This window comes from Geotrypetes seraphini, chromosome 5, assembly GCF_902459505.1.
Source record: "Geotrypetes seraphini chromosome 5, aGeoSer1.1, whole genome shotgun sequence".
Classification (NCBI taxonomy): domain Eukaryota; kingdom Metazoa; phylum Chordata; class Amphibia; order Gymnophiona; family Dermophiidae; genus Geotrypetes; species Geotrypetes seraphini.
In genome coordinates, this window is record NC_047088.1 from 92,651,007 (window position 1) to 92,674,518 (window position 23,512).

Sequence of the window (23,512 nt, forward strand, 5' to 3'; positions counted from 1 at the left end):
TGTCTTTCTTTTTCCTTGGCTGTCCATCACCACCCTTGCCTGCTCCCCCTGTCCATTCTCCCTTCCTTTTACCTCCCCTGTGTCCACCACCACCCATTCACTGCTCTCCTTATGCAGCAGCAGCCTTTCTCCCTTTGTTTTACCTCCCCCCTGTCCAGCAGCACCTCTTTCCTTCTCCCCCTGTCCAACATTAGGCCTCCGTTCCTTTTTCTCCACCCCCCCTGTCCATCAGCACCTCTTTCCTTCTCCCCCTGTCCAGCAGTAGGCATCCCTTCCTTTTCCTTCCCCCCTCCTCCTTCTTATCCCTATGATACACTTATCTTGCTCTGCCCCTGATCAGAAATTCCCAACAGCCGCCCAGTTGCACCCATTGGAAAAGCTCCCTTTGCCGCATCCCGCACCCCTCCTGACGTGACTCACGCTGTCTTTCTTTCTGTCTTTCTCTGTCCCTGGCCCCCTTTTCTGTCTGTCTTTCTGTGTATCTCCCTGTCCCTGTATCTTTCTTCTTTTCTTTCTGTCTCCCTTCCTCCCTCTGTTCAAAGCAGCATTCCATCCCCCTCCATTTCCCTCCCCCCACACCAGTTCCCTGTGCAGCAACATTAGATTTCCTCTACCCCCCTTTCCCTTCCCGTGGTCCCAACTACAAACCATCAGAGACGCGGCAGAGCAAATCAGGGCAATAGAAGGGCCCGAAGCTGCGTGTGAAGACTGCTGCACATGCTGCTTGAATCGCCAGGTTTATAGTCGGGCCCGCGGGAAGGGAAGGGAGGGGCGGCATAGGACTCGGGTCCCGGGCAGCGAGGTCAGCTTAAGAGCCGAGGCGGAAAGTTGCTGGGCTCCTCGGTGGGGGCGCTGAGCGGCCGCGATCCCTCTCCTCTGAGACACCCCCCTCCCCCCCCGCTGGAGGAACAGAGATCGGTGGCTGGCTGCGGTCCCGGCTTGTGGATTCGATCGGCGGCTGGTGACGTACTAAGCGCGCATGCACACTCTTGTGGCCAGATCCCGACGGAACAGGGAACATGGCTTTAGAGTGCGCATGCATGATTACCATTTTATTATTATAGATTGGTTAGCAACAGCATAACAACGTTATTAAAAAGAATTCAGAGACTTATTGCACTTTAAAAGTGTTGGTTTTACATAAAATGCACACATTTAATTGTGTTTAGTTTTAAACATATTGTATGGTTCTCACGGAATTACATTTTAAAATATGTCATCCAAAAAGGTTCCTGACCTCTGTCCTACTGGAACAGAACATATGCAGGTAAGGCTAGACTCAAATAGGGCACTGGTCTTTGACCTAAGGGCCGCCACATGAGCAGACTGCTGGGCATGATTGACCACTGTTCTGACCCAGCAGCGGCAAATCTTATGTTCTACAAGGAAAACTTCCTTTTACCTCCACCTCGCCTCCCCAGTACCCCCCAAATACTAGCACCCCCAATCCCCCCAACCACTGTAATGAGGTTTCAATGGTATTTAAAATCCTTACCACAGTATTTTCAAACAGTTGTCTTATTCTTTAAACTAAAGTCACCGTTCATGAAAATTTTTGCTGTCTGATGCCATTTTCTCTCTTCACAGTGCTCCTGTTTTTTTTAAACTGCGATAGCATTTTTTAGCGCCGGGAGCCGCACTGAATGTTTCACGCTGCTCCCAGTGCTAAAAACTGCTAGTGAAGTTTAGTAAAAGGGGGAACCATTTTGATCACTTCCATCTGTGATGCAAACAAAAGAAAGCAGCCTGCAGAGGAAAGTCGCCACCTCCTCCCACCCAACATAGCACGTTGTCAGTCCAGGACGCTGGAGGGAGGAAAATGGAGTACGCTCACTGCCACTAATGGAGCGTCTGTTGGAGCAGTGACGGACAAGCACGAGGGTCAATGAGGAAGAGTACTGACCCCAGCCATTCACATGTCCTCACGCATTCTCTCTGCCACGGGAAGGAACAGTGGGCCAAATCTCGGACCAGATTGTGAGTTTGACATGTCTGCTCTACACTGTTCTTAGGTTGAAAAAACTGAATCTTTCAAAAGAGTCAATAGTAGCCCTCTGCTCTTGGCAGTGGGAGAAGTCCACACAGTGTGCATGATAGCCTCCCCATCAGAGGCAAAGCAGCTCCTTGCACCTTGAAGCCTCTGAAAGATGCAGTGAACAGAGGAATCCCCCTCCTCACCTGTGTGTAAGTCTGTATTTGAGGAAGAACTGAGATGAGAGGGTACTATGAAATGTGTAGCTCCTTAAATTACTATGTTATGGTAAATCAGTTTACGTATGCTGCAGATGTTAGAACTATTTTTCCCTTATAAATATATATATTGGAGAATTTTGTAGGGACAGAGTTATTTTCCCTTCCACCCCCATCTTATGCAGAAATACCGTGTTTCCCCAATAATAAAACCTACCCCGAAAATAAGCCCTAGCATGATTTTCAGGGTAGGTCTTAATATAAGCCCTACCCCAAAAATAAGTCCTAGGTGAAGCGCTGGGTTCCCCGGTCCCCCCCTGCCACGCAGCTGAACCCTGCTGACCCTCCCATCTTTCCATCTCTCGCTCCCGTCCGAACCCTCCGAACCCTCCCACTGCAAGACGACATACCTTCCTGAAAATGGCAGCGTCGGCAGCAATCTAAACAGGCTGCTTCACGACCTTCTCCCATCGGGGCATTACCTCTGCCGCATCACTAATGATGTCATCAGCAACATGGCACACGGAATGCCCAGGCATGAGAAAGCCATGAAGCAGCCTGTTTAGATTGCTGCCGACGCTGCCATTTGCAGGAAGGTATGTTGTCTCGCGGTGGTTGGGTCAGCAGGGGATTTGGCTGCGTGGGGGGGATGGGAGGGAGGGATAGAAATATGCGGCACGGGGGATGGGAGAGAGGGAGGGATAGAAGCTGTGCAAAGGTTCTGCAGCACAAGGGATGGGAGAGAGGCACCTGGGCCAACCAGAATAAGCCCAGGAACCTTAGGCTCCTCCTGTGGGCGGGGCCTTAAGCACATGGGCCGGGTTGGGTCCATGTGCTTGAGATCCCTCTTGTCCCGATGTCATCGGTGGGGGGGGGAAGGGTGGATTGCGACAGGGGAGATGAGTCATCTCTCCTGCCGCGATCATTGCTGTAGGTGGTAGGCAGGTTGCTGGGGCCGCTGTGCTGATCATAGCAGCCACGATCAGCTCAGCGGCCCCTTTTTGGCACTTATACCTGTTTTGACTTGGTCTAAGTCAAAATGTATAAATGCCGACTAGGCAACCTGCCTAAAGTTTTGGTTATACCTGCTGCACTGCTAGGTCTAGGTCGGCCCACCTCCCGCCCACCGCCCGCCCTTTCCCCTCCTCTAAAAACACCTCTTTTCTCTCTGTGCGTTTAGAGGCAGGGGAAAGGCCTAAGCTGGTTTTAGATACGCCTAAAACCAGCTTTGATTATGGGTACTTGGACGAACAGGCTTTTTGATCGTCCAAGTAGCGATTTAGGCCACTTTTTAGACTTTTTTTTATTATTATGAGCCCCCTAGTGTATTTTTGGGCCCAAAATGAATATGACAGTGTCTTATTTTCCGGGAAAAACAGTATAACTTCTGTAGCACACAAAATTTCTCCAGACTACTTCCTTACTTCCTCCTTTCCTGTGACTACTAGAGCTGCCTTCTGGTGCGCCATACTTACTTCTCATTGGCTAGGTTTTTTTTACAGTCTCTTTGACTAGAACTCTCTTCCAGGGTTCCACCCCTACTGCCTTTGCTGGATCCTACTTACATTCTTGGCAATTTTCAATGGAAAAAAGCAGAGCAGCTGCTCACTCATGGGGAGGAGGGAATAAGTGAATGGCAAATAGAGGTTTTAAACTCAAAAAAAATGTCCAGACATATTACCTATCCTTCTACTTTCTAGACATTAAAGTTCTCCTGACTTCTGGAAAGAACAAAAGAGCTGGTAATGCTGCCACTGCTGGTGATCTAAGTCAACCTGATTGAATTTTTTGATTGGGTGACCAGAGAGCTGGATCGAGGACATATGCTAGATATAATTTACTTGGATTTCAGCAAAGCCTTTGATACAGTTCCTCATAGGAGGCTGTTGAACAAACTTGAAGGGCTGAAGTTAGGACCCAAAGTGGTGAACTGGGTCAGAAACTGGCTGTCGGACAGACGCCAGAGGGTGGTGGTTAATGGAAGTCGCTCGAAGGAAGGAAATGTGACTAGTGGAGTCCCTCAGGGTTCGGTGCTGGGGCCAATCCTGTTCAATATGTATGTAAGTGACATTGCTGAAGGGTTAGAAGGAAAAGTGTGCCTTTTTGCAGATGATACCAAGATTTGTAACAGAGTAGACACCGAAGAGGGAGTGGAAAATATGAAAAAGGATCTGCAAAAGTTAGAGGAATGGTCTAATGCCTGGCAACTAAAATTCAATGCAAAGAAATGCAGAGTAATGCATTTGGGGATTAATAATAGGAAGGAACCGTATATGCTGGGAGGAGAGAAGCTGATATGCACGGACGGGGAGAGGGACCTTGGGGTGATAGTGTCCGAAGATCTAAAGGCGAAAAAACAGTGTGACAAGGCAGTGGCTGCTGCCAGAAGGATTCTGGGCTGTATAAAGAGAGGCGTAGTCAGTAGAAGGAAGAAGGTGTTGATGCCCCTGTACAGGTCATTGGTGAGGCCCCACTTGGAGTATTGTGTTCAGTTTTGGAGACCGTATCTGGCGAAAGACGTAAGAAGACTTGGGCGGTCCAGAGGAGGGCGACGAAAATGATAGGAGGCTTGCGCCAGAAGACGTATGAGGAGAGACTGGAAGCCCTGAATATGTATACCCTAGAGGAAAGGAGAGACAGGGGAGATATGATTCAGACGTTCAAATACTTAAAGGGTATTAACGTAGAACAAAATCTTTTCCAGAGAAAGGAAAATGGTAAAACCAGAGGACATAATTTGAGGTTGAGGGGTGGTAGATTCAGGGGCAATGTTAGGAAATTCTACTTTACGGAGAGGGTGGTGGATGCCTGGAATGCGCTCCCGAGAGAGGTGGTGGAGAGTAAAACTGTAACTGAGTTCAAAGAAGCGTGGGATGAACACAGAAGATTTAGAATCAGAAAATAATATTAAAGATTGAACTAGGCCAGTTACTGGGCAGACTTGTACGGTCTGTGTCTGTGCATGGCCGTTTGGAGGAGGATGGGCAGGGGAGGGCTTCAATGGCTGGGAGGGTGTAGATGGGCTGGAGTAAGTCTTAACAGAGATTTCGGCAGTTGGAACCCAAGCACAGTACCGGGTAAAGCTTTGGATTCTCGCCCAGAAATAGCTAAGAAGAAAAAAAAAAAAAAAAAAAAAAATTTAAATTGAATCAGGTTGGGCAGACTGGATGGACCATTCGGGTCTTTATCTGCCGTCATCTACTATGTTACTAAGTTTGGATAGTGAGCAGCAGGAAGAATGAGAGATACTCAGACCGGGGTGGGGTGCAGGGAGAAGAAGATGATGGCGGGTCCTTCAGGTGAGATACAGAACCCACAGAGGGTGGAGTGTTGGAAATAGGAGAGAGAGGATTGATTACTTGTTGGATTCCTAGGAAGGTGCAGTAGGAACAAGGGAGGAAAGGCAAAGAAGCTGAACATTAGAGAGGGGACAGAAAGAAGGGAAGAACATAAATAAACCCTTTCCAAATACAGGACCATTTGAGAAATGAAACAAGGAATAACTTTATAATATAATAGAACAGAATGAATTACTAATGTATTTTTGACTAACAAATGAATGATGTTAATTATTACAGTGTAATAATAATAGAATCAGTAAGGGGAAACCTGTATCAATGTAGTATCCATACAATGTGTGTGTTTTAGAAATATGAAGAGACAGTAAGGGAGGGGAGAGGCATTCTTGGGATCATTTCTGAAACTGTGAGCACATGAATGCCTCCAGTAACTGCAGAACCTGATGTCTCTCAGCAGTATCAAATAAGGGCTTTGTTCAAGTAACTAGTCGAAGGACGCAGCATGTAGCATGAACGATGAGCTTGTGCTGGGAGGGTTAGATAAGAACCATATATGGGAGATTATAAATAGGGTTGGACGTCTGAGAAATAAGAGAAATAAACAGGGGCAGAGAAAATGGGATTATAGAGGGAAAAATTTGATAGGTTGTTAACTGCTGCTTCTCTAACCAATGAGCTGGTAGGCAGGAGGGACTAAGAAATATATGAACCAACTATATAATGAATGATTGCCTACTTGGCAATTTTTGCATTAGAACCCTGTCTTGCAAGAGGGAAAAATAAATTATTTCTGCTTTACTATAAGACTTTCTGGAGTATCCTTGTGAGCTGTTTCTTGTTTCTCACAGTTAGATAAGATACAGAACCTATAGAAGGTGGAGAGTTGGGAACAGGAGAGAAAGAGGATTACTTGTTGGATTCCCAGGAACGTATAGTAGGAACAAGGAAGGAAAGGCAGAGATGCTGACCATTAGAGTGGGGACAGAAAGAAGGGAAGAACACAGATAAACCCTATGCAAGTACATGACCACAAGCTAAAAGTCCTAATATACCCAAACGAAACATTAAGATGCCAGGTTCTGCATGCAGTACAACACCAAAGAAATATGTTTCTTCCTGAACAGTGCAAAATATAGACTGCAGATGTAAATTCTGAAAACTGACACATTTCAATCACTAAATTGAAAATAAAATCACTTTTCCTACCTTTGTTCTCTGGTGATTTTATTTCTCTATTCATTTATCCCAGTCTCTGGTTTCACTTCCTTTTGTTTGTGCTCTTAACTGTGTTTCTTAACCAATTGCTGTTTTTCTCTCCTTCATTTTCTGCCCTTCATCCATGTTTAACAAAACAAAATCCCTCACTCTTGAAAAATTCTTATTCCCACTATAGCTGAAAAAATGTCTTAATTGTCAAATATTTAAGTTTAATGTGCTCATAGATAGACACATTGACAGGCTGCCATACGATGATACAATCTTAATCATAGCAGTTAAGACACCAGTACAGCAGCCAGATGTTCAAAGGTTGGTAGGAGGTTAATGGCTTATTGGGCAGATTGTCAGAGAAAAGAGGAGATCCCTCTTTCTCGAATCATGGAAGGCAAAGAAACAATCAAAGATGGTGACTAGTTGGTGCTCTATTTCCTTTATTGGATACTATAACACTGACGTGACACAATCGTGTTTTGGCCTAAAAAGGCCTGCTTCAGGAGTTTATATTTGTTCGCCTATCGGCAACAAAGTGTGGTTGTTTGATGTAAAATAAGGTTTAAAGTGTCTGCCTTGTAACTCCATGGGGGTTATTGGGCAGCTTGGGCAGGGATCACTTCAGACTGCTGGGTACTGGAGATTTTTAAGGAGAGGTACAAGCTTGAGTTCTTTCATCCCCTCCTGGACCATTTTGTGGACTCTCCTGCAGGGAGACCAGAAAAAGCAGTCAAGGTTTGAGTGACAGTACAGAAAAGCCACCTGGAAATGACACAATGCTTGGAATATCTAGGGATCCTGTTCGACACAAAGGAAATCCAGGTTTTTTTGCCAAAAACCTGCAGAGTGAAACTCACATGGCAGATCAAGGCGTTTCAGGACAGGTCGGCCCTGACAGCTTGGCATTACCTGCAGGTGCTGGGGTCATTGGTCGCGAATATAGATTTGATCCCCTCAGCAAGAGCATGCTTACGTCATGCCCAGACTGCTTATTTGTCATTGGTGCCTGCAAATGGATGTGTTGCGGATGCATGTACCTTGGACAGCTGAGGCATGGCTCAGTCTGAACTGGTGGCTGGAGCCACAGTCCTTGACCCGAGGGGTTCCACTCCTCATCCCTCATAGGTGATCCTGACTATGGATGCCAGCTTCTACAGCTGGGAAGCGCTGCAGGTGTTCAAACACAAGCTACAGAACAAAGCTGTGTGAATTTTCTCAAGGCAATGGCAGTAGCTTATATCAATTGGCTCTATACCTGGAAGCGCAACTTCCATTTCAGTGGGCAGAGACCCACCTATTGGCGCTCTCGGCGGCACATGTAGCAGGAGTGGACAACGTACAAGTTTATTTGCGTAGCTGAAAAACCCTAGTTCCCACAGAAGGAGAAATTAGATTCTTATCTGCTAATTTTCTTTATTTTAGCTTCTCCAGACCAGTATAGCTGAAATAGTAATCTTACAGATGGGTATATATCTTATCATGACCAGCAGGTGGAGACTGAAACAAAAATTTGGAACTGTACATAATATGTGACTCTCCCTCATTTCTTCAGTTTGCTGAATAGCAAAGCAGAACTAAGAACTATAAACAGAAAACAGGACTACATACATAATATGTGACTCTCCCTCATTTCCTCAGTCTGCCAAATAGCCAAGCAGAACTAAGAACTATAAACAGAAAACAGGACTCTGAACAGGAGTAACAACTAATCAAACCTTAATTCTGTTGGAAAATGCAAAGGAGCAAATGCAAATGCAAATGTCAAAGGTCCCCACAGCTCACCAGCTATGCCAGCAGAGCCACAGCCTCTGCTCTTTGAATACCCTGCCAAGGAAAAATATTAGAACCCACAGAAAAGCAAAATCTTCACGCAAGAACAATACGACAACGGTTTTTCCAGCGTGTCACCTATCGATAGCTATTTATCCAAGGCTTTTTTCTTTTGATAATTTTCCTTTTTATCAAAAGTGGACCCCTGACGAAGGTTTGTCCGAAACACGGACCGTGTTGGGTCCCTTACCTGGTAAAAGGTTTTTAATCAAAGATTCATTTGTCATAATAAAGTCTGCCTGCATCGTGTACCAAGTCTGCAGTTTTTTTGGTTTGTTTGCAAAAGAAAGAAAATTAGCAGGTAAGAACTTAATTTCTCCTTCTTTAGCAAACTCTCCAGACCGATATAGCTGAAATAGTAATCTTATGGATGGGATGTACCAAAGCAGTACTCATCAGGGGTGGGACGCCGGAAGGGCCAACACCAGAACACGATCACCGAACACCACGTCCCGAAGCACCTGAACTTCCATATGGTAGTGCTAGACAAAAGAATACAAGGAGGACCAAACCGCAGCCTTACAAATATCCACTGGAAGTGCCAGCGAAAACTCAGCCCAAGAAACTGCCTGACACCGAGTGGAATGAACCTTGAGAAAATCTGGAACAGGCTTCTTCTGAAGAAGGTATTCGGAAGCAATAGTCTCCTTGATCCAGCATGTAATGGTAGCCTTGGAAGTGCCATTCCCCTTATGAGGATCCGCTAGAAGAACATAAAGATGATATGATTTCTTGATCTCCTGGGTCCTCTACACATAAGAGCGAAGGACCCGACCAACATACAACTTGTGCAACTGTTTCTGATCGGAAGATCCTCCCCGACTACCCAACATTGGGAGGACCACTGCCTGATTGATATGAAAAAGCAAAACTACCTATGGCAGAAAGGAAGGAACAGGGTGCAACACGACCTGCTCCCTCGAAAACTCCAGGAAGGGAGACCTACAAGAGAAAGCGTGCAGCTCAGAAACATGCCTAGTAGAACTAATAGCCACCAAGAAGACCACCTTAAGCGTAAGGTCCTTCAATGAGCAGCCACCCAAGGGCTCAAAAGGTGGGCGCACCAGCATGGACAAAACAAGATTAAGATCCCAAGATGGAATAGATGGATGCACAGGAGGCTTGAGCAATTTGGCTACCCGCAAGAAGCGAATGACATTAGGAATGGCAGTCAGACGCTTACCTCGCAACAACCCAGGAAAGGCTGACAAGGCTGCAAGCTGAGCCCGGAGAGAAGCCCAAGCCAGGCCCCTGTCTAGGCTCTCCTGTAAGAACTCTAAGATCTTAGGCAGGGAAGTGCGAAAAGAGACCACTCCACACAGCGCACACCACTCCTCAAATATATGCCAAACTTGCACATAAGCCCAAGAAGTGGAAAGTCTTGGGACCACCAACAGGGTGGAGATTACTTTATCTGAATCCCTTCTTACCTAGGTGATCCCTTACAAAAACCCAAGCTGTAAGACAAAAGGTACCTGCATTGAACATCTGAATGTGACCCTGTGTCAGAATGTCGGGTGAGAGAGGCAGCGGCAGAGGATGCGCAACCAGATGCCTCACCAGGTCTACATACCACGGTGCCTGGGCCATTCCGGGGCCACCAGAATCACAAGGCCCGGATGATGAACAATGCAGAGAAGATCTCTGACCCACTAATGGCCACAGAGGGAACACTTACAACAGACCATCCGCCGGCCATGGTTGAACCAGAGCATCTAGACCCTTGGCATGACCGTCTCTGTGACGACTGAAGAAGCGGGCGTTTTGGCATTGACACTCTTGGCCATGAGGGTCAGACCCCAAGCTTGCACTATCAACTGAAAGGCCACATGGCTTAGCTACCACTCTACGGGATCTAGCACGTGACGACTGAGGAAGTCCGCTTGAACATTCTTTACTTTTGCTATGTGGAAGACCGAGATATCCTGAAGATGAGACTCTGCCCAGACCATTAGCTGAGCCACCTCTTGTGCCACCAGGGTGTTCTTGTTGTCCCCCTGATTGACATAGGCCACCGCCATAGCATTGTCCGACAGAACCCGGACCGACTTGCCCGTCAAGAAGGAGTGGAAGGCTAGCAGCGCCAGGTGGATGGCTCTGGTCTCCAGAACATTGATCGACCAGGACGCCTCCTCCATGGTCCAGGTGCCCTGAGCTGAGCTCCCCAACTGAGAAGACTGGCATGTTTGAGAAACACCGTCCACTGGGGCTGATCCGGACTCACCCCAAAACTTGATGGGAGGACTGGAGCCACCAACGAAGAGTGCAGCGAGCTAAACCCCTCAGAGGAACATGGAGATCCAGACTATGCCTCTTGGGCAACCACCTCTGAAGTAGAGCATACTGAAGAGGATGCATATGCACCCAAGCCCACTTCACTTCATCTAGGGAAGCTGCCATTGACCCCAAGACTTGGAGGAAATCTTGCACCCGAGGACCCCAGAACATCATAAGCAGGCAAATCTGGGACTGAAATTTACTTATCCGGGCCTCTGGGAGGAAGACCTTCCCCAAGGAGGTGTCGAATACAATCCGAAGGTACTCCAGGCGCTGCAAGGGGGCCAATCGGCTCTTGGCAAGGTTGACAACCCATCCCAGTGACTGCAGAAACTCCATCACCCGAGCTGTGACCCGTGTGCTCTCCTGGAATGACTTTGCACGAATCAACCAGTCGTCCAAGTAGGGATACACTAGAATGCCCTCCTTGGCAAGGCTGCCTTGACGACCACCATAACCTTGGTGAACGTCCGCGGAGCCATGACTAGACCAAAGGGAAGCGCACAGAACTGTTATTGCTGACCCAAAATTGCAAAGCAAAAAAAACACTGATTGAAAACCCGAATTGGAACATGCAAGTAGGCCTCCGTCAGGTCGAGAAAGGTTAGATACTCCCCAGGCTGAAGCAAAAGGATCACCGACCGAAGTGTCTCCACGTGAAAAGATGGAACTTTGAGAGCCCTGTGGACCCCTTTCAAATCTAAGATGGGCTGAAAGGTCCCCTCTTTCTTGGGCACAGCGTCTTCACTACCCGGCCACGAATGCCTCGCGTCTGGAGCATGAGTACTTTTTCCCTTCTAAAGTGCTCATTGCTCCATACGCTAGCTAACTAAAAGAAAAGCGCCAATTAGTTAAAAAATACAGTAATTTACATTAAATTTAAAGGGAAAGCAACCCTTCAGACCGGCACTCCCTCAGGATTTTTTTTTCACAGAACAGACTCCACTGGCTCTCAAAGCAGTATGCCTTACTTGAATTTGGGGCAAGGCTTACTGCTGAGACTCCTCTAAAAAAAATGTTACAGAGGTGGAGGAAAGGGGTAAGGAAGGGGGGAGGAAAGGGGGGGAGGGACCCAGCATGCGACCCGCTAGGTTTGACACCCCCTAGGTTGGACGGATCCTAAGGCTACTGGGTAGATTCCAGTTGGCCCAGGCATCTCAGGCCCCACTTGTGGGCAGGGTTTGAGCCACCTGGGCCAATTAGGCCCTAAGGCCAGCCATTCTGTCCGGCCAATGTTTTTCAGGTATGGGAGGGTGTCAGGAGTGCGGGTGGGGTTGCTGGGTGGGCCGGGGGGGGGGGGGGGGTCTCGCAGGTTGGCCGGTGGGGGAAGGTTTTCTGTGGGCTGATCAGGGGGACGGTCATGGGGGGCTGCATCGGGGCAGGAGGGCCTAGGACCCCTCCTGTCCAGATCTTAATCATTTAAAAAAACTTCTTAAAAGTTATCTTCTTAAAGACGCATTTAATATCTAATTTTAGACGAAGATTTTTGGCTCAGTCTTTTACCCATCCTATTGTTTTTTCCTAGCTTTAATCTTTTTTCTTAAACCATGAACATGTAACTTTGCCCCTCTTTCCCACTTGTTTTGTCTCTGTCTTTGATTTGTAAGTCTGAAGTTACCTTGTTTAAAGTGTATAACATTATTTATATAATTGTAAATCGCTTAGCAACCCGAATAAGCGATTCATCAAATAAATAAAAACTTGAAACTTGAACATGGGCTGTTGCATCGGGGCAGGAGGGGTTGGGCTCCCTCCTGCCTGATTTTTTTTGGGGGGAGGGGTGTCGCGTGGCCAGGAGGGCTTGGGCTGCCTCCTGGCCCGATCGTAATCGTGGGGGGGGAAGGGGTTGCGGATCGCCGGGTCAAGAGGGCTTGGGCTCCCTCTTTTCCCGATCGTAATCGGCGGGGGGGGGGGGGGGGAGGGGGTCGCAGATCGCCAGGGCTGGGAGGGCTTAGGCTCTCTCCTGCCCCGATTGGATCGGGGGAGGGGTGGATCGCTGCAGGAGAGATTGGTCATCTCTCTTGCCGCATTTGGCAGCACTTGGTGGTATTGCTATTGCGGCAGGGGAGATGAGGCATCTCTCCTGCCCCCGATGGTTGCAGTGGGGGGTGGGTAGGTTGCTGGGCCGCTGAGCTGATTGCGCCAGCCGCCATCAGCTCAGCGGTCCCTTTTTTCGGCACATACCAGTTTTGACTTGGTCTAAGTCAAAATGTATAAGTGCCGACTAGGCAACCTGCCTAAAGTTTTGGTTATACCTGCTGTACGCCTATGTCTAGGTCGGCCCACCTCCCGCCCTTTCCCCTCCTCTAAAAATGCCTCTTTTCGTTCTATGCTTTTAGAGGCAGGCGAAAGACCTAAGCTGGTTTTAGATACGTCTAAAACCAGCTTTGATTATGGGTACTTGGACGATCAGGCTTTTTGATCATCCAAGTACCCATTTAGGCCACTTTTTAGATGGTTTTGGGGTTTGTTTTGATTATGAGCTCTATAGAGTTTATCTGAGTTCTGGTAGGAATGAATGCCAAGAATCGTTACTGACCTCATGGCCCAAAGTAGGAACATAAGGTCAGCTCTCCTTCAGCCTTTTTGGACCTCAAATGGCCTTGCTTAAAAATTAGCAAAGATCACTGTCGTAGGTAGAGGCCCGGGTGGTTTTTCAGGAAGTTATTTGCAGAGCAGCAATGTGGTCATTGCTCTGTCCCTTTGTGACACATTTCAGGCTAGACATGGTAGTCAGAGCCCGCTCGAACTTTGATAGAGCCATCATTCAGGGGGACTTTGTCTTCTCCCATCTAGTGAATCTGTATAGGTATGCCCCACTCATTCACTATGGTACCACCTCAGATGACAAGGAAGGTGAGATTATACGAGTCTTGCCTGATAATTTTATTTTCTTTCCTTTAGTAAGGATGTACCAACCTGAGACCCACCCTTTGAAGATTAATGTCTAGGGTTCAAGATATTCTCTGCTCTTTCCCTTTAAAAAAAATTGAGAAGGAGGCATATTTGCAAATGCAGGGTAGCAAGTGTCACATATGTGATATTTTGCTCACTGTGGCTGCAGCGCTTGATGGGGCATGGGTGTGCTCTACAAAGGGATCATCTGCTGATCTGGGGAGAGCGTCAATGGAAACTTTAATAATTTATTTATTTATTTATATACCACTTATAACCAAAGTGGTTTGCATTCAGCTACTCAAGCAATTTTCCCTATCTGTCCCGGTGGGCTCACGCTCTAACTAATGTACCTGAGGCAATGGGGGATTAAGTGACTTGCCCAAAGTCACAAGGAGCAGCATTGATTTGAACCCACAACCTCTGGGTGCTGAGGCTGTAGCTCTAACCACTGTGAGGAAGGTGCTGGGCAGATTTTTATAGTCTGTATCCCGCAAATGATGTGATGGTTTGGATAGGATGGAGCGAGCTTTGATGGCAGCTCCATTAGTTGAAACCCAATGTATGAAGCTTTGACAGTAACTCCAGTAGTTCCAGGTGGACTTCTATGGTCTAGCACTCAAAGAAAAAAAGATAATTCAATTTAAGCATGAATTTTTAAAATGAGTGTAACTGTTGGGCAGACTGTTTAGACCATTCAGGTCTTTATCTGTCATCATTTACTATGTTATTTACCAGAAAAGATCAGTTTTCTCTACCTCCATCTGCAGGTAGGATAATACCTACTCATTCAGGATGGTGTGGCCTGAGTACATGAAAGGAAATTATCAGGTAAGATATAATTACACCATGTTTAACTGCCTTTGGCAACTGAGATTATATTCTTATGTGATTGGAAAATCACTAAAAGATAAGTTTCAAAAAATACTTGATTGAATTATTCTGTTTCACTACCCAAAATTCTCTCAAAGTTCTAAAGCCCTTCTGGTTTTTTCATTGGCGAAAGGTTGTAAATTGAAAAGATATCACGATCGAATGGTTTCATATCAAGCTGCAATTTTGGGACAAGGAGTAAAAACCCCTTACTATTGATGTCTGTCTTATATTTGCATTTTAGGAGACAAGTTTCTGCTGAACAAGAACATGCGCTGGTAGGGCTAGTCTCAGTTAGAGTGCTGGTCTTACAGCAGAAGGCCACCACGTGAGCGGATTGCTGGGCATGATGGACCACTGGTCTGACTCAGCAGTGGCAATTCTTATGTTCCTATGTTCTGATTCTCAACGTTCCTGGGTCCCTAGTTTCTAACTTTCATCTACAGTGTATTCCTAGCTAATCTTTTGTAAACCGCATAGAACTTAAAGGTAAAGAGGATTAGAAATGGATTCTTATGTTTTATGTTTAAAAGATATGTCTCTGCATATAAAATGGAAAACTGCTAGAAATGCTCTCATTTGGAAGTTCATTCTGGCAATTACTGCACAATAACTGCAAAATTTTGCTGCAAGTTAGTACAGAGGCCACAGAGCTCCTTACCTGATGGTGGTGGTGGTAGAGGTGGTGGTGGTGGTGGTGGTGGTGGTGGTGGTGGTGTTGATGTCTGTGGCAATCCTGATTCCAACAGCAATGCTGAAAAGATAAAGTTATTAGAATATCATATTAAAGTTGAATGTATGGACATTGATCGTACAACAGAAGTGAGAACTCATTAAATTTAATTTTAACTTGTTTAGCCTTTCTTCATCAGAATGTTGTTTCTTGAACCATTTCCCATTTTTCTCTATCCTTTTTCAGATAGGATGACCAGAACTGCACACAGTCCCTCCCTCAGTCCAGCGCGAGTCCTCAGGAGCCTGAAAAGTTCTCCCCCACCGAAGTGCAGCCTTTTCTGCTGCACTACCGGCACAGGAGAGGAGAGGAGCGTGGGAGCCCTGCTCCGCCCCTCCCTCAGTCCAGCGCGAGTCCTCGGGAGCCTGAAAGTACTCCCCCACCGAAGTGCAGCCTTTTCTGCTGCACCACCGGCACAGGAGAGGAGAGGAGCGTGGGAGCCCTGCTCAGCCCCTCCCTCAGTCCAGCGCGAGTCCTCGGGAGCCTGAAAGTACTCCCCCACCGAAGTGCAGCCTTTTCTGCTGCACCACCGGCACAGGAGAGGAGAGGAGCGTGGGAGCCCTGCTCAGCCCCTCCCTCAGTCCAGCGCTAGTCCTCAGGAGCCTGAAAGTACTCCCCCACCGAAGTGCAGCCTTTTCTGCTGCACCACCGGCACAGGAGAGGAGAGGAGCGTGGGAGCCCTGCTCAGCCCCTCCCTCAGTCCAGTGCAAGTCCTCGGGAGCCTGAAAGTACTCCCCCACCGAAGTGCAGCCTTTTCTGCTGCACCACCGGCACAGGAGAGGAGAGGAGCGTGGGAGCCCTGCTCAGCCCCTCCCTCAGTCCAGCGGGATCTCCAAGCGGATCTTTTTTCTTTTGCAAGCTCCTCCACAGAGCACAGAGCACTCGGGCTCTCTCTAGCTGCATTCAAATTGCTTACTTCTGCATGCTTAGCCTGCATATATAATTCATGTATAACTGTTTAGCATGCATATACATCTCGTACAAGCTGCACGTTCTTTAACTAATATAACTGCATATTCAGCTTATTATAACTAGCAGCAGTCAGTTATTCAATCCTCATCAACTCAGCTTGTTTGTTCTCTGGTTCCTTTCTTTTTTTTCTGTTTCCTAGCTTCTTTTTTTTTTTTCTTTTCTTCTCTAGTCGCTCCTCCAGTTGTCTCAATAGTAACAATTTGGCTCCAAGCTCCTGGCTTAGCTCAGTCATAGTTGACCCTCCATTAGATTCTAGCTACAACAGTAAGACTTAGCCAGGACTTGATAGTGAGACTCTCTTGAAATCCCTCCGACCCAACTCCTCAAACCCCCATCCTGCCATGCCCCCAACTCTTCAGGCCACCACCTTCCCTGTCCCCCCTCCCACCCACCCCCCTCCTACCACTTCCCCTACACTCCTTACAACACTATACTTCACCATCCCCATTATTACAGGCCAAGGCAGATACGGTGATCTCACCTCCCAACCTAAAAAAGCCGTACCAGAAACCCTGCCAACCTCATCCCCATTCTTCCCTCCCCACAAGCCCCTTCCAGCAATACACTCAAACTGGCACTCATCAATGCAAGATCAGTTAACAACAAATCCTTCCTCCTACACGACCTCATCTATGACAAGACTTGGGACGCCCTCATGATCACCGAAATCTGGCTCCAAGACAATGATGGGATAACACTAGACAAACTATGTCCTCCAGGCTACCAGGCCCTAGCCTGCTCACGTACCTCTGGGAAAGGAGGTGGAGTGACTGCCATTATCAAGACCTCTGCCACACCAAAACTGATAAACTCCATCAATATTCCCTCCCTAGAAGCACTTGCATTCACCATAGGCCACAAACACAAAATCGCCCTCATACTCCTCTACAGAACCCCTAGCTCCCCAGCAGATACCCTAGAGACCCTCCTCGAATTCATCACTGAACTATCCATCTCTCACAAACACGTGACCATCCTGGGAGATTTCAATTTCCCAGACTACCCCAACACCTCAGGACAAATTGACAATTTCCTCTCCTCCCTCACCGACCTGGGATTTCATCAAGCTATAACCACCCCCATGCACTCAGCGGGCAACATCTTAGACTTGCTCTTCACCCTCAGAGACCCAACTACAGAGCCCCAACCAACAACTTATACCACCACACCTGTCCCATGGTCAGACCACCACCTTATTGAATTCGAACTCCCACTCGAAACTACCCTAGCCCCGCGTAAAGACCCTGCCCCTCCCACCCTACGTCAACTCCCTAATTCAGTCAGCCCTCCAGCCATGGCTGCGGGCATTCGCACCCTAAATGAAACCTGCACCCAACATCCCCACTCCATTGACCTGGCAGCCTCCACATGGCACTCCAACATCCAATCCCTCTATAATAGCCTTGCCCAGACAAAAACAACTCAAATAATCACCAACAAAGCACCTGCTCCCTGGTACACCAGTGACCTCCGATCCATAAAACGATCACTGAGGAAAGCAGAAAGGATCTGGATCAAACACCCGAACTCAGAAACCAAAGGCCACTGGAATAACATATCCATCACCTACAAAGCTGCCATCCTAGAAGCGAAAAAGACCTACTACTCTCGCCTCCTACAACTAGCCCCTTCTAGATCCAAACAACTGTTCACCCTCACAAACCAACTCTTCACCAACGCCCAAAGAAAAAGCCACAACAACCAAAAAGAACTTGATAGCGAGACTCTCTCAGACTTCTTCCAGTCCAAAGTACAAACCATCCGTGATAATCTTGACACCAACACCAAACCCACTTCTGCTCAGCCCCAACTGATTCCAAATACCCCATCCTCCGCCACTCTCTCTCAGTTTCATATGGCCACTCATGCCGAGGTTCTCGAAACCCTGAGAGAACTCAAACCCTCCAACACCATCCTCGATCCCTGCCCATCCAGCCTCCTGCTGTCCACAGAAGATGCCATGGCAGAATCCATCCTCCCCATCATTAACACCTCTCTCACCACTGGGACTGTTCCCCTCAGCTGGAAGTCAGCTATTATCAAGCCCACTCTCAAAAAACCCACCCTTGATCCTAACGAACCCGGCAACTATCGCCCAGTCTCCAACCTCCCATTTGTCTCCAAACTCCTTGAACGAATTGTGCTCACCGACTACACCCTTTCATTGAAGAACAAGCTGCTCTATCCCCTGCCCAATCCGGCTTCTGAAAAGGTCACAGCACAGAGTCAGTACTCCTTGACATCATTGATGACAGCTGGTCAATACTCGACAAAGGCAGTGATGCCCTACTAGTCTTACTTGACCTCAGCGCTGCCTTTGACACAGTCGACCACCATCTCCTCACATCCAGACTCTATGACCTCGGAATCAAGGACACAGCCCTCCAATGGGTCACCTCCTTCCTCCATCAAAGGACCCAGACTGTCCTACTAGGGACACACAAATCTAACCCCAAGCCTATCAAATATGGTGTTCCTCAAGGCGCCCTTCTATCCCCTCTCCTATTCAACCTCTACATCAGGCCTGTCATCGATATAGCGCAGAAATATAGCATTAAAATCCACTCTTATGCAGATGACATCCAGCTGCTCCTCCCACTAGGCGAGAACCGGTCGTCCCAAATTGCTAACCTCCAACACTGCCTCTCTGACATGAAAACTTGGATGTCAAACAACAAACTTCAACTGAACGCCTCTAAAACCGAACTCTTATGGATCAGGAAAAAAAGCACCAAATACACACGTCCAACACTAGCATGGGATTCCACTCTACTAATGGCAACAGATCAGGTAGGCAGCCTAGGAGTAACCTTAGACAGACACCTATCCCTATCTTCCCACATATCCCAAGTAGTCTCCACCTCCTTCTACTACCTTCGCCAACTGAGAAGGATCAAACCCTACATCTCCACACCTGACCTCGCCCAACTCCTCTACACATATGTCCTTTCCAGAATGGATTACTATAACTCCCTATTTAATGGACTAACCAAAAATAATCTCAAACGCCTCCAACGGGTCCAAAATGCAGCTATCCGCCTCCTACACAACCTCAACTACCATGATCCCATCTCTCCAGCACTCCGCGCTGAACACTGGCTCCCAATTAACCAGCACTGTGCTTTCAAGGCCCTGGCAATAGCCCACAAGAGAATTTATACCACCACCCCCTCCTACATAAAATCCAAGCTTCCCATCTACACCCCAACTCGCACCCTCCGCTCAAAATTGGAGATACGCCTATGCATTCCCCCCGGAAGGTCCCTCCTCTCAGAAACTGCCCGCAAACGATCCTACAGCCACTTCATTCCACATCTCTGGAACCAACTCACCCCTCAACTCAGATGACAGAACCCATTATTGACATTCCGTAAAATGGTAAAGACCCTCCTCTTCAACTAAAGGTCACCCTTTGTCTACACCCCCCTTAAGCCCCACCTCTCCCTTCTCTCTCCTGTCTATCTTCTCCCTAAAATTCAGTATAGTCCTCTCTTAGTCTGTACTCTGATAAATTGTATCTAAACTCAAATAACTTGTACTTAAACTAAACTACTTATACTTAAACTCTTCTCTTAATTTGCTGTATACTCCCTGTATTTAAACTACTGCACAGTTTTGTATGTCCAAACATTTAAACCTATTGTATATCTTATATGTCTAATTACACTCCATTGTGTATGTTCACTTGTAGACCGTTCTGAGCTACTGGGAGGACGGGATAAAAATCTAAATAAATAAATAGAAATCTATATTGAGGAGATGTTATGATAGTCTCCATTTTCCAACTAACTCCTAACGTTTTGTGTTGTATTGATTGCTACGGGATATAAAGTAGAATTGTACTAATCAGAATGATGTCTACACAGAAAAATATCCTTTAGCTCATCTGATGGTCCAGTACTGGCATAAGTTGCCAATCCATTTCTGAGTCTGAGGTAAGTACACACTGCATTTCTGAGTCTGGGGTAAGTACATACATTGCAAACAGTACTAAAGGAGTCAAAACTTGAGATTGGAACACTGGACCATCTGTTATTCCATTGTCCATTGATACTTACTTTTTGGAGGTCGATATGGAGACATATTAATACCATACTGGAGTTCTCGATTCCATTGACATATGTTGTAGTCATATGTGGTACGATTTTGCATATTAAACCCCATTGGATCGATATAACGGCAGGCTTTCCCTTATAATGACTGGGATAGCTATGCAAATGGTTACTCGTAATTGGAAAAATTGGGATTGCCTTAGTTTTACTTTTTGTTGGGTGAATCTATGCTTATGCCATAAGTATGAGAAGCTAAACGCTGACATGATGGGGCATAATAAATTATTCAAATTAGTTTGGGATCTGTTGACATCTTTTGTTACTTCATTATAGTTGTCTATTTTCTTTTTATTTTTAATGAAAGGTGGGAAAGGAGGGTTATTTTGTATCTTCTATGTCTTAAATGAAGGTATAGGTAGGAAGGGTGGAATTTAATCTTTTTTTGTTAATGATTGATTATAAGTGCTTAATCTGATTGTTATTGTATACCAAATGTTCTGCACGTTTTATTAGCCTTGATACCTTGAAAACTTAATAAAGATTAAAAAAAAAAAAGGTAGCCAGGTTGCTTTAATCAGAAGGGGGAGACGTAATCAAATTTTTTGTGTTGAAAATGATTTTGATGGCTGGATTTTGGACTGTTTGAAGGCGCCTAATTTCTTCCTTTGTAATCACTACTAATAAAACTCTAAGTGCGCATGCACACTCCTACCTGCATGATCCATGATCCGTAGCTCCATGGTACGTAGGAGTGCGCATGAGTGCTTAGGGTTCTATTAGCTTGGGAAGGGCGGCAGCGACAGATGCGGCATGGGCCGACCGGGAAATTGTCGCAAGGCTATGGGTGTCGGAGGAAGAGGAGCACCAGCAGTGGCACTGGCGGCAGAAGCAGGAACTCTGAGGGGAGTCAGGGAAGGAGGTAACAGGAAGGGAGGCCTACTGCTGGACAGGGGGCACAAGGAAGAGGTGCTGCTAGACAGGGGGATAGGTAAAAGGAAGGGAGAAGGCCTCTCTTTGAGCCTCCTACCCTTACTTCACCACTGGTTGGTTGAATGAGGAAGACATGCCATGGGAAAGATATTGTGAGTAATGTACTAAAAGTAAGATTTCAGTTATGTGTAATACTGCACTAGATGGCTTAAGTGACTAAGGCAAAATGCCAGGGCAATAATCTACTGGGGGCTGGATTGTAAGTAGTTTGTTAAGAAAAATGCAGTGGTTAGAAGCCCTGCCCTTTCAAGCTTAGTGGAATAATCTACTAGTGGGGGAGGGGATTAAAACTATTATTCTAAGTGAGGATAAGGGTTGTGTAAAGTGAGCCAAAGCTAACTGAAATAGAAGCAAAGCTAAGGATGCTAGTGTGCCAAAACAGTTTCAGGGCTTAGAAGAGCTGAGAAAACTGGTTGGTATTCAAGTATGATTTGGCATAGAACCTTAAAGCTTATCTGGGAGCCCTGACCTATGTTAGACCCAAAGAAAGGGGAACTTTTGGGAGGGATTAGTGCCATCTTTATTTGGGTGGATAGGCTCCCTTCCCACTGAACCTAAGCATGAGGATAGGTCTGTGGTGGGTTTAATGGGTGCACGAAACAGTGGGATAATTTCCAGTAATAAATTATAATAAAACTCTCAGTGACTTTGAAACAAGAGGAGAAAAGAGGGAGAAGAGACATAACCAGTGTGGCTGAAGAGCCGACCCCAGGCCACAAGTTTGTGACACCCAAGCTCTATGGACTAAGTAGCCCAGGTATACATCCAGAGGAGAGCTTAGCTGTATGAAGGTGGCCAGTGCACATAACTAAATGTTGCTATGGACACTGGAATATTTTTGGACCCGTTTTTTTTTTCAATAGAAGGACTAAGTTGTTTAAAGGTTTTGTGTTGGACATAATCTTCGATTTCTGGGTGGCTAAAAGGAATACCTGTTGCACCTCCAACCAGGTAAATAAACGGTGTTGAACAATTCTGACTGGGCTCAGAGCCAAGTTATTTACAACCACCTGCCGTATCCAATAGGCCACTCCAAATTGCGCTCATCCTAGTGCCTGTGGTGGAAACCGTGGCTGTCTAGAAAGTTGGCTGACTCCTGCCCTACCACAGTATAAAGACACTTCTAATTGTGTTTTTTCCTTGTACCTTCTGGCAACTAAGATGATAACAGGGATAATAGAGTCCTTTACTCTGCCTTCCTCTTAAACACTCTTGGCTTTCTTTCACTATTATTGAAACCTCTCGGTTGGGGCTCCCTAAATATCCTGTTTCAATATTATCTTTCAAGGAAACTTCACATTGAATCATCTGCTCCTGGGTATCTGTGGGCTTTCCCCCTCAATCTTAGTTTACAGGCTGCTCTATCTACTTTTTAAACATTAGTGCCAGCAGCCTGGTTTCAACCTAAGGAAATAATTCTGAAAAGACAATTTAATCTCTTTGATCTTTAAGCAACTCTCTCTCCTTTGTGAAATTCTGTAGGAAGGGGGAGTATGTCTCTACTGAGACCCATATTGATTGTAAAAAAAAATGAACAATGTTTAAACTTGTGAGTACAGTAAAACCTTGTTTGGGAGCATAATTTGTTCCAGAAGCATGCTTGTAGTCCAGGGCACTCATGTACAAAAATATACATACTTGTATTGCAAGCCCTTGCTCGTTTGGAACAGTCACTGCATTCCTGCAGCGTCATATAGAGAGGAACCATTGGCTCAGTTGTGAAAATGTGATGCTTCTATACTGTATGTACGTGTATTGCAAGACGTTGCTGGTATAGCAAGTTAAAATTTAATCATTGCTTGTCTTATAGAACACTCGCAAACCAAGTTATTTGCAATCCAAAGTTTTACTGTATATTTCAATCTTTGTTTTGTATTTCTGTTTATAATCATGTAAGCTTAGGTATAAGAATGTAATTTTTAGGAATGCTTTTTTTATGGAAGTAAATATTTTTGCCAGTCAGATGATAGTGAAGGGACTGAAGCTGAATTTTAGCTTAATTTTACAAGTCAGCTCTTTGGGGTAGGAACCTGATACAGATAGTGGGTCTGCCTTTTAAATTTTCCTGTGGCCATATTTCCACTGATTCCAAGTATGCCTTCCTCGTGTCACCTACCTTGGCTTTCAAATCTCCCAGGGTACCAGGTCCCTTCCTACACCCGTGTCCAGGCTGTCTGTAGTCTCCCTGTCCC

At 46.3% G+C, this 23,512-nt stretch overlaps 1 protein-coding gene across 1 annotated transcript in view; it reads right to left on the reverse strand.

The window, feature by feature from the left end:
* LOC117361351 (venom serine protease inhibitor-like) overlaps window positions 1–23,512 on the reverse strand; it is a 63,503-nt gene that overhangs the window by 21,578 nt on the left and 18,413 nt on the right. Inside the window, exon 3 of the mRNA XM_033946550.1 lies at window positions 15,235–15,327. Coding sequence (XP_033802441.1) covers window positions 15,235–15,327 — 93 coding nt within the window. The remainder of the gene's footprint in view (window positions 1–15,234; window positions 15,328–23,512) is intronic.